Raw genomic sequence first — 11,593 nt, 5'->3', positions numbered from 1 at the left:
GAGGGCGAAGGCCCATATGCCCAAAAAAGCCAAGCCCTCTATTATCACCAACCAGGTGATCGAAAGTACGTCCAGTGCTACAAAACATTATTCGACAGCCTGCCGCTATTACCACCAACCAGGTGATCAAAAGTACGCCCAGTACTCCAAAATTATTCGGCAGCCTACCACTATTACCACTAACCAGGTGATCAAAAATACGCTCAGTACTCCAAAATTATTCGGCAGCCTGTCACTATTATCACCAACCAAGTGATCAAAAGTACGCCCAGTACTCTACAATTATTTGACAGCCTGCTGCTATTATCACCAACCAGGTGATCAAAAGTACGTCCAGTACTCCAAAATTACACATGAGCATCACTCATGTCAATCATACATAAACATTCATGAGCATCACTCATGTCAATCATACATAAACATTCATGACCATCATTCATGTCGACAGTCATGAGCATCACTCATGTCAACATTCATGAGCATCACTCATGTCAACATCCATGAGCATCACTTATGTCAATCAACATAAACATTCATGAGTATCACTCATGTCAATCTAGCTTCAAAAGCTTCATTTATAGAGTTCTAGCTTCAAAAGCTTCATTTACAGAGCTTCAGCTTCGAGAGCTCTAGCTTCAAAAGCTTCATTTACAAAAGCTCCAGCTTCACCTACAAAGCTTCAGTGCAGGATATACAAATACCGCCTCCGAACAACCGCCGCTTCGGCTCATACATGGATTCAATTTGAAATCTCCAGCCAACAGACTCTATTGACTGAAGACTTGGGGGACTACATTATGTACCATATATTGGGCCTCAACTGGGCCTCATGAAAAATACTTGAAGGACTTAGCCCATTATTTATGTATTGAGGAGCGAGCCCTTATTCTATAAAATGAACTCCCTCACTTTCATTAGAGAGCACCCATTATTTATGTACTGAGGAGCGAGCCCTTATTTTATAAAAGGGACTCCCTCACCATCATTAGAGAGCATCGCCGCCAGTTGAGCAACTGCCTCGCCTTGAGCATTACTCTTAACCCATCACTTATGTATTGAGGAATGAGCCATTATTCTATAAAAGGGACTCCCTCACCATTATTAGAGAGCATCAACTCTAGCCCATCATTCATGTATTGAGGAGCGATCCCTTATTCTATAAAATGGACTCTCTCACCTTCAACGCCACAAGCCGAGCCAACCAAGGCAACATAAGCCACAAGTCGAACAGCATCACAACATGTGCTACTTTTAGTTGAACATCATTTCACATTGAGCACCACCTCATATCGAGTATTCAATTCTAGATGACATCTAATTACTTCGGCCCACACATGGACTGAATTTCAAGTCTCTAGCCAAAAAACTCTCTTGATGAAGACTTGGGGGACTACTGTTTGTACCATACTTATGGCCTCCATATTTAGATCTCGTATAAATACTCGGGGGACTCAAATGTAATTATGTAATAAATGAAGGGGCAAATATGTAATAAGTGAGGATCCCTTATTCTATAAAAGGACCCCTCACTCTCCTCATCAAGGGAGCCCTTATTTACTTTCTTACAGATTCACGGTCGGATTTACGTTGTTCCAAGACCCCTCCGGTTTTGTGCATCAACAAATTCAAACAAATAATGTTGCACAAACATGTTCACACTTCAACTATATCCAGATTTAGCTAACTCAAGTTTAACCACGTTGTACCTCAACTCACAAATACAATCATCGTTGTCTTAGCACGACTTCAACACCAATATTTGTACAAGCACAAAGAATGCCACTACTAACAAGAATTCATCAATATACTCATGATTTAATTCACAATCATCAACATTCAAGATTCGACTGTAAAATCAATAACAATACACTCCAACTCCATGATACAATTTCTAACACCCAAAGGTAAAAAGGTACTTGGACCTAATACCTAAGCTCTGATACCACTAAAAGTGGTCACACCACGATCCTGATATACGATCAAGATCGACATGTGACATCACCACATTCCTATTTATCTATCATGTCTCGCCTCCGAGACAAGACCAAAACACAATCAATGATTTAACCACGCATTCATTTTCTTTTATTTCATGGTTGCATCTAACCTTAGCGTTGGACTGCCTGCGTACCCTAAGAAGGGATCAAGCCATTCATAGTTCACCAATCAGTAAACTCAGACATTTATCCCAATGCGTTCTAACAGGAAGACATAACATTTCTCCATCAATTATTGGGCATTGACAAGCATGAATTACTAGATTCAAGGCTACATAACAAACCCACATGACAATCAAGATTTCGAATTCATCCATCTTATAAATCACTATGTTCCAACATAATACCGCAATTTAGAGCATGCAACATCTCAAAGACAACCAACGAAGCACAATATTATTCTCTAGCCACCTTGGTCAACAATAATAACAATCATATCCAACATCATTCCACAATCACTCCAATTAATCAATCCCAAGAAGTAAAGATGCATAATATTAACATTTAACTACGTTAATCAATCAATAAGATCACATATCAATTCACGAAATTTAATAAAGGAATTCTACATAATTCCCTACATGGATTCCAAGTAATAACATGATAATTCTAATTTATAAACACAACTGTGAGCAATTCCTATTCACTCGAATCTAGGGTTGGACTAACCTTATGGAAATGAGCAAGAGTAGGGATTCTGGACCACTCGATGGAATCCAACTAAAATATGATCGCCTATAGAATGCGTATGGTCCCCCATTGGGGATATACCAAGCAAAACCATAGGCATAATCTAATCGTGCAGGCAGTGATCACCCATCGCGGATATCCCAAGCATGATCACCCCTGCAATATGTATGGTTCTTTGTCGCGGATATACCAAGCAAGACTACATCTTAACTCTAGGTAGTGATCACCCATCGTGGATATACCAAGCATGATCACTTATAGAATGCTTATGGTCCCTCATTGCGGATAAACCAAACAGAACCATATGCATAATTTAATAACGTAGGCAGTGATCACCCATCGCGGATATACCAAGCATGATCACCCCTAACAATTCCCTATCGCCGATATACCAAGCAAGATTGTATTCTATAACTCTAGGTAGTGATCACCCATCATGATATACCAAGCATGATCACTTCTAGAATGCGTATGGTCCCCCATTGCGGATAAACCAAGCAGAACCATAAACATAGTCTAATCATGCAGGCGGTGATCACCAATCGTGGATATACCAAGCATGATCACCCCTGAAATACGTATGGTCCCCAATCGCGGATATACCAAGCAGGACCATCTATGTACCATTGCTACATGGTGCAGTTAAACCAACACACAACCTCCTTATCCCTATCTCAACCCCTATGATTTACAACGTTATCACCTACACTGTCAATTTCTCATGACCACTAGCTAACATGTCACACAAGCATACAAGTTATACAGAATACTTCTAATAAGATTCTAAGCTTACATTGTCATAATAGTTACCATACATGTCATTCATATTATCAAGAAGATAAATACACATCTATATCACAATAAGGTGTCCCATACACATAAACTGAGGTATATATTACCTGGGATAATTCACTAACCAATATAGGCTCACTAAGCCCTACTTAGTCTTTAGTAATACTAATTTTTGTATTCAAGAATGATTAAGAATATTTTGATCAAAATTATCCCTAGTAGGTCAATCAGGAAGATCCACCCACCGGGTTTCCAGTCCATAAGTTCCTAAGGTCCTTAAATATTACGTATAATAACATATTAAAGTTTGGTAACAATCTAACAGTCGGATCGTCAATTATTATAATGATCAAGTGATGGCCTCTAGCAAAAATATGTCCAAACGACGAGATTTCGTCAATTGGATGTCACATATGGATTTGGGGTATTGAATATAGCCTAGAAAGACATAGTTGGCCCATTGGCCACGCGCCGCCGCATGTGGTGGTTTCCGGCGACCGGAAACCCAATTTTTCAGCTAATTCCAAAAATTACCAAATTTCACAAAAATGTAGAGTACATTTAGGGGAATAATTTTCATACCTATGCCAAAGTCCAATTTGGTCGAGAAACACCTGAAAACCACCTCGATTTGGTTAGGAGCCCTAAAAATGGGTGTTCTCGATTCATCGCAAAAATGAACTCCGACCCCTCATCCAATACATGAGCCTTGCTCCTGAGGTTGAGAGGAGTCTATTGGTTGTGGCGTTCGACGGTAATCGTTGTCTGAATCACCAGAAAAAGGGAAAACTCGCCAGACAAACTGAAACTTTGTGGCTTCGATTTGTAAAATTGGGTTAGGAATTTAGAAATCTAACACCACAAAGACATTGGGCTCGTCAAGAGCTTTCCATAGACACTGAAACCACCTTGAATGGACATCGAACGAAGGAGATAGAATCGGGTTACGAAACCGGGTCGGGTGGAGAAACCGGGTTGGTTGGTTCTCTCCTCCTCCCTTCCCTCATTTCCCTTCTCCTTTCATCATTTTTATTGGTTACTCTCCCTCCTTTTCTCTCCCGCAACTCTTTATTTTCCCCTCTCTCCTGCTGTCATCTAACAACCTCTATTTTTTATTTTTTATTTTTTTAACAACTAAAACGTCTCTAATTTCTTCATTTCAACTTTGATTCGTGAACGATTTTGACCTACGTGCTCATAGGATTGAACTCTATCCAATTAGACTTAGTGTGACCCTGTAAAGTACACAGACTTTTTATGATTACTAACCAAAATTCAAACTTCGTAATTGGTTTAATTAAAATCTAAATTTAATAAAATTTAATATAAATTCCCAAAAATAATATAAAATCTCATTAATACAAATACGTAGTTTACAATAGTGAAATCCATGAATAGGATTTCACAGACGCGTCTCAACTTGGCCCATTATTTGTGCTTGTCCATTTATTAAGAGGTCATAATTTTTTTCCTATAATTGCTAATTAATCAATGCTTGTATAACTTATATATAACTAAGATATCACTATCAGTAAAAAAAAGTCTTTCTTTCCGAGTGAAATTTTTTCTCTCCTATTGAGAGTCTTTCTCACCTTCTAGTGTGAGGCTTTTAAAATTAAGAAAACCTAGTGGTGACGTGGCGTCGACCCTAACTTCGACCGAGGTCGGTTGTCGTTTCCCCCTTCCCTCTTTCTTTTCTCTATTCTTTGCTTCTACTGCTCTCTCTCCCTTTTTTTTACCCCGATCTATACTATTCCTTTTGCCCAGTTGGTATCCTTCATCTTTGTTCATCAATATTCTGATTTCCAGCCATAAATATCGTTGAGATCATGCGTAGAGCTCCTACGTTTTTGCCGGCTCGGGTGTTTCCAACCCCATCACCATCTCCTTGTTATCTGCCTTTATCGGCAGTGTTCTTTTTGAGTTTATATGGACTTCATCCAGATAGCTTGCTTCTTTCAACCAGTTTTTTGTTACCCTGTCTTTGTGGCTGTGCTCGAGAAGCAATTCGAGGTAGGATGCTGCATTTGATAAGGTGATGCTCGGCTGGGGACGAGGAGTTGGACGAATCCAGGTTCACTGTGGTGGCGGCAGATACAGTGGATGTTTCTAGAGTCTACGAATTCGTTTGTGTGTTTGGACTTCAACTGTTGGTTGGCCCTTTTGTAGTCTGTTTGTCTTGGCCCCTTTTTTGCTTATTTATATGTTAGCTTTGGGCCTTTGGTTTGTTTTTGTATGTTTTTGGTTTATAATAAAAATAGCTTTTAACCAAAAGAAAAGAAAAGAAAAGAAAAGATATCACTATTAGTTGATCAAGTGATGCTAATGTCAAATTTGACTTGTTTCATCCACAAACTTAACCACTTAAGCTATTCCCTCATATATAAAGACCACCTTGTCGGTTAACCAAGGCTTGGAAGTCATAGTCGAAATCATGGTAGCCACAACCATGAGCATATTATGTTCCTCGACCAACCAATCATTCAGATACTTCAAGCATTTTATCACTACTATTGCTACTTGTTTAAATGTTCCTAGTTATAAGATTTTCGGACAATATGTAGTTAAATGTTCCTAGTCATAGGATTTTTTATTGAGCGTTAACCATCCGCTAAGAGTTGTACCTATCTAGCTTAGGGTGATTTGTCTCAATCATTATGTAGAAACGCTAAGACATTATAGGTGCTCAGTAGAGATTAAGTTCACTGAACGCGATCACAAAAGAGATCTTACATAATCATGTCAGTAATAACTCTTTGGTTGCAATAATGTAGCATTAATCCTTGGACTCTGAGGTAGCTATCTTGTAAGCAGGTCCTCAATCTTTGATTATGTCAAATATTCTACTTTGGTTCAGATGTGGTCAATGTGTCGTTAGGATTGATCGAGATATTCATGTAGTTGAATACACAACAAGGAATCTCTAACATTCAGAATGGGAGGTGAACGCTTGTTCACATGATTCTGGAGTCTTTGAGCAGAGCAATTTTGTGGTGGAATCATGTGACGTCACATAAGCAAGTGGACTTAGGCCTAACCAAAGTGACTAACAACACTTTAGGGAAGGATCACACTACATTGTCATTGCAACGGAATAGATCTCTCTCGTAATTTTACATCGAGTTAGAAACTATTCATACAACTAGATGTCACCCATAATATGTGAAGACTTAAAAGAGTCACTTATGATCTTCATAATGAAGTTTGATTAAAAGTTATATTCAATTCGCTAATAACAATCAAAAGAATTTGAATCGTATCACGGCTTAGTCGATTAGAACCTAATGAATTGCAGGCCTAGAATTTATGATGATAATAAAGTGAAGGTTGTCACTCAATACTACGGTCTAGTGGTATTCCTCTTCACTTGAAAGTGAGAGGTCTTAGGTTCGAATCTCGTGAGTGGCGAATTCAATACCAAATTAAGTTGTTCATTATGTGGCTTACCCAAACTTCCTCTCCTATTAGTAAAAAAAAAAGGGTAAATTACATAAAATTACCTCAATTATTGGGTCATTAACAGTTTCATACCTCGTCTTTAAAAAGTTTGAATGTCATACCTTATCTTCGAATTTGTTGCAATGTCATACCTTCTGTTAGTTGTCTGTCAATTCATCTGTTAAATGCTGACGTGGCCTGAGACGGGGCCTACTTTCTATTAAAAAATTAATAAAATAATAATTTACTCTTAAAAAAAAAAAAAAAAACCAAATCACCATCTTCCCCAACCCTCTCTTCCTTGCAACCCAAATCCCGTCTTCCCAAACCCACCCTTTTATTCCTCCTCCCGCCTTCCCCACACCCACCACGCACCCATCCTCCATATCCTCTTCCGCAACCACCCTCGCACCCATCATCCACCTCCTTCTCTGTCCCCTCCTTCAAATCCTTCAAAGCCTCCCTCCTCTACAACTTCTCCGAGAGTGGCTCCGCCACCTCCAACTTCCTCCCCCACCGCCACATCTCCTCCTCCTCTTGGCGATGCTCCCTTCGATCCAAAGACGTCGTCACCTTCTAGCACCGAAGTTTCAGGAGCAAGGCAAGGAAAACAGGATGGGCCCGAAGAAGAAGACGAGAATGAAGATGAGGAGGTCGAGGGTGGGCGACGACGAGTGCTTGGAGAGGAGGGTGCAATTAGGGTTTGGGGGTTGTATAGGAGAAAGAGGAGGATGACGTGGGTTGAAGTAGTTTTGGATTTGGGTTGCAGGGAATGGGGGGTCAAGGAAGATAGGTTGCAAGGTGGGTGCGAGGGTGGGTGCGGATGAGGAGGTGGAGGATGGGTGCGCGGTGGGTTTGGGGAAAATGGGAGGGGGAAGAAAGGGGTGGGGTTGGGGAAGACGGGATATGGGTTGTAGGGAATGGGGGTCAGGGAAGATGGTGATTTGGGTTTTATTTTTTTTATTGTTTATTTTTTAATTATTCTTTTTAAAGGGTAAATTATTATTTTATTAATTTTTTTAATAGAAAGTGGGCTCCGTCTCAAGCCACGTCACCATTGAATAAAAGAATTGACAGACAACTAATGGAAAGTATGATATTGCAACAAATTCGAAGATAATGTATGACATTGAAATCTTTTAAAAACGAAATATAAAACTGTTAATGACTAAATAGTTAAAGTAATTTTATGTAATTTATTCTAAAAAATATGGCATTGTACTAAAAAAAAACAAATGTAGGTTTAAACCCACGGTAGGGTACATGTTGGATGCTAATTTATCGTCGTCTTCTCCTTCTCCCTCCCTCCCTGACTAACCGTTGCTTTTCATAGAAAAAGAGTCTAGGGTTTTTGCGCAGTCCCAAATCTGTTAACTTGGGTTTGCTCTGCGACTGAAAAGATGGGGAGAGCTAAAAAAAGCCCTAAATTCTCAGTCATGAAGAAGGTGGTCACCTCCAAAGCAATTAAAAGGTAATAACTTTTTACAATTTCTTTCTTATTTGTGTTTATTTCTTCATTTTTCTGTATAAAAAGTTCGAAATTTATTCAACATTTGCTATGTGTTTTGAATTCAGCTACAAAGAGGCGGTTTTGAATCCGAACAAGAAGGATCTCACCAAAGAAATGCTACCCAGAAATGTGTAGGTTTGCTTTGAGTTTAATGTTTATTTTAAGTTTTTTAATTAGAGGTTTATTGGTTTCGCATAATTAGTTTGGTTGTGATTTAGGCCAAATGTTTCTTCCGCGCTGTTCTTTAAATACAACACTGCTTTGGGACCGCCTTACCGGGTTTTGGTTGATACCAACTTCATCAATTTCTCTATCCAGAATAAGGTTAGTGTTTAAATACTAATTGTTGACATTGTACATATAATCGTCTTACACAAATTTGTTTTGATTCGCAACGGAAGGTTTTATAAACAGCTGCGTGTTTATGGTTGAAAAATCTTGATACATGGTGTACTTTTTTCAGTGAGGTTAATCACATTTTGCTCTTTTGATGAGCTAAAGGTATCGGTTCGAACTGAGAAATTTTTTGTAGTGGCCATAGTTTGACTATTTTTCTCATTCACTTTATGCAGTTGGATTTGGAGAAGGGAATGATGGATTGCCTATACGCAAAATGTGAGTCTTAAATCACTCGTTTATTCACTTGTATAAATTCCATTACGAGAAATCTGGACCACGTCTTGATTGCAAATGCTCCTCTATTGGTAGCTTAAATATCTTTTTGGGAATTTTTGTTTTTATAACAATCTGTTTGTATCTTTTGAATTGGTAGGCACTCCTTGTATCACAGATTGTGTAATGGCAGAGCTCGAGAAGTTAGGTCAGAAATATCGTGTGGCTCTGAGGTATGTTCCCAACTTTGGTACCTCTTCTATTTCTTTGGTGGAAGGTTTGAAGTTATTGGATGTGCATATGCATGAGCTGCTCTAATATCAATGTTCATTGTCCTGTTCATCATTTTATACTGTTTCCTTTTACATTTTCTAATTTTTCAATTATGATTTTAATTTCCTGTTTGTCAGGTTGTAAGATAACTAATATATTATGTAGCATTAATAATTTATGCTCCAATTCACCAAAAGATTGTGTTACTAACAAAGAAATTATTCCGTTCCGACAGGATTGCTAAGGATCCTCGTTTTGAGAGACTACTCTGCACTCATAAAGGGACTTACGCTGATGACTGTATTGTTGAAAGAGTTATCCAGGTAAAATTTACACCCAGTAACTGCACTTTCCTGTTTTCAGTTGGTAAAATACTATCCAAAATAGACTGGCTGAGCTGTGCTCGATTTATCCCTATCAAAGTTGCCAAAGTTCAACCTTTGGCGTTTGAGAGACACATGAGCACAACTATCATATCCCTTTTCACAAACAATTGTCTTTCAGTGGGTTCTTAATAAGAAAGGAAACTTTGAGGTTGTGAAAAGCCACAAATTGCATCCATCCTGCTGAGAAGGCATTGGACTATGGTAGGTATCGCCTATACTATAATGGCAGATGTTTTGCAACTGTACGGGTGTAAAATTTGTATAATAATAGCTTGCTACAGTGTATCTGGCTATCACAAGTTTTATCCATTGTAACTTAAGCAAGAGACTGCACAAATGTTTAGACTTGGGATGGAAATCTCATCAAGAATAAATTAGTGAAATGTTGACGATGAACAACCTAGAAATGGGAAACCAATGAAATTTTTTGTATCAAATCAGTTCCTTCTTTTCTTGGTTTGTAAAACGATATATTGAAAGTTAGATGGATTTTGAACATAAAATATATTTTCTCTTCTGAAGCAGTTGTCTAAAGACTATGTTTTTTGGATTTCAAAGTTTGTACATTACATAGAACAGATGTGCAATATCTGATTGTCAAATATGTCTATGCTTTCTTTCTGTTAACGTTCTGGCAAAATTTACTAAGCAGATTGTGGTCTTCTGGCAATTATAGTCGCAGCTTATCAAAATTTTCTGATGCATTCTTATGACTGACATCGACTGACCTTCTTGTTGGGTACAGCACAAATGCTACATTGTTGCTACATGCGATCGAGATTTAAAGCGAAGGATCAGAAAGGTGGAATAGCAATTTAGAACCATTTTAAGTGACACTCCGGCTTTAATGGAACAACTCATAACTTTGCTTGTTTAAGTGCAGGTCCCTGGTGTGCCAATCATGTACATCACTCAACACAAGTATTCAATTGAGAGGTTGCCAGAAGCAACCATAGGTGGAGGTAGGCTTAGATACCAAAAAACTCACATAAGTACTGTTAATTGCCAAATGCTGTTTTATTTCAAGGTTTTTAACCAGGTTGAGTTGTTTGGAAAGTTTATGGGCTTGTGTTATTTCTTTTTGAACAAATGAATTATCCATGCTAAGGGGGAGGGGTTGGGCTTAAGCCTCACAATGGGCTAACAATTTGTGGTTCAAAATCGCCTTTGGCGAGAATTGAACCTAAGACCTCTCACTTATAAGTGAAGAGGAATACCACTAGACTCTAGTACTAAGTGGCTACGGGCTTGTGTTTTTATTTATTAATGTTGACACTGAGGTGTTTTTAGAAAAAATCTAATGTGAATCTTATGGCTTTTTTTTTGAAATGGAACTAGATTACTTAAGGTAACATAAAAAATTTTGTTTTGTTGCAGCTCCAAGATTTTGATGATTGGTACAAAGCAAAGACTAGTACTCAGATTCATATTACAGTGCTCAGATTACCAGCAACATCGTCAATGGATTTGGTAGATCCTGAACAATTCTGTTTGTGCACTTTTGGGTTAGGTGAATTTTCTTCATAGGAACTTGTAAACGTTTCTTATTAGTCATAAGAGAAGAAATCGAAGTGCACTTGTAGCAGTGTTAGTGTTATGAATTTTACTTGTGAAACTCTGTTAACTGTAGTAATTATATCCATTTTTCCATTTGTCTAATGCAAGTGTGCAGCCACATCAAAACTCAACTCCAAACTCATCAGAGAGGAAACAAATAGCATACTAGCGTGCAAATGGTTATTTTGAGAGCGACTTATATTGAACGGTAGAGGCCTCGAGTTCACAGTGCCCGGCTAAGTTGATTTGAGGGGTCTGGCCATTGCCGAACTGTGAGAGGAATGCTACCTTCCTGTGTTACATGTTGCTGTTAGTGGGCCCTCCCCTCCATTTTGTCC

General features: G+C 38.5%; 1 protein-coding gene across 1 annotated transcript; it reads left to right on the top strand.

Annotated features, from left to right (window-relative positions):
- Positions 1 to 8,174: 8,174 nt before the first annotated feature.
- LOC139197392 (uncharacterized) lies at positions 8,175 to 11,357 on the top strand. The gene is made up of 9 exons (XM_070824729.1): positions 8,175 to 8,388; positions 8,493 to 8,558; positions 8,646 to 8,751; positions 9,000 to 9,042; positions 9,200 to 9,272; positions 9,548 to 9,635; positions 10,444 to 10,500; positions 10,582 to 10,660; positions 11,076 to 11,357. The coding sequence occupies exons 1-9, from the start codon at positions 8,318 to 8,320 to the stop codon at positions 11,087 to 11,089; spliced, it is 597 nt and encodes a 198-aa protein (XP_070680830.1). The 5' UTR covers positions 8,175 to 8,317; the 3' UTR covers positions 11,090 to 11,357.
- The last annotated feature ends 236 nt before the right edge of the window (positions 11,358 to 11,593 follow it).

This window comes from Malus domestica, chromosome 07 (genome assembly GCF_042453785.1).
Source record: "Malus domestica chromosome 07, GDT2T_hap1".
Taxonomy (NCBI): Eukaryota; Viridiplantae; Streptophyta; class Magnoliopsida; order Rosales; family Rosaceae; genus Malus; species Malus domestica.
This window is presented reverse-complemented; position numbering and strand designations above follow the sequence as displayed.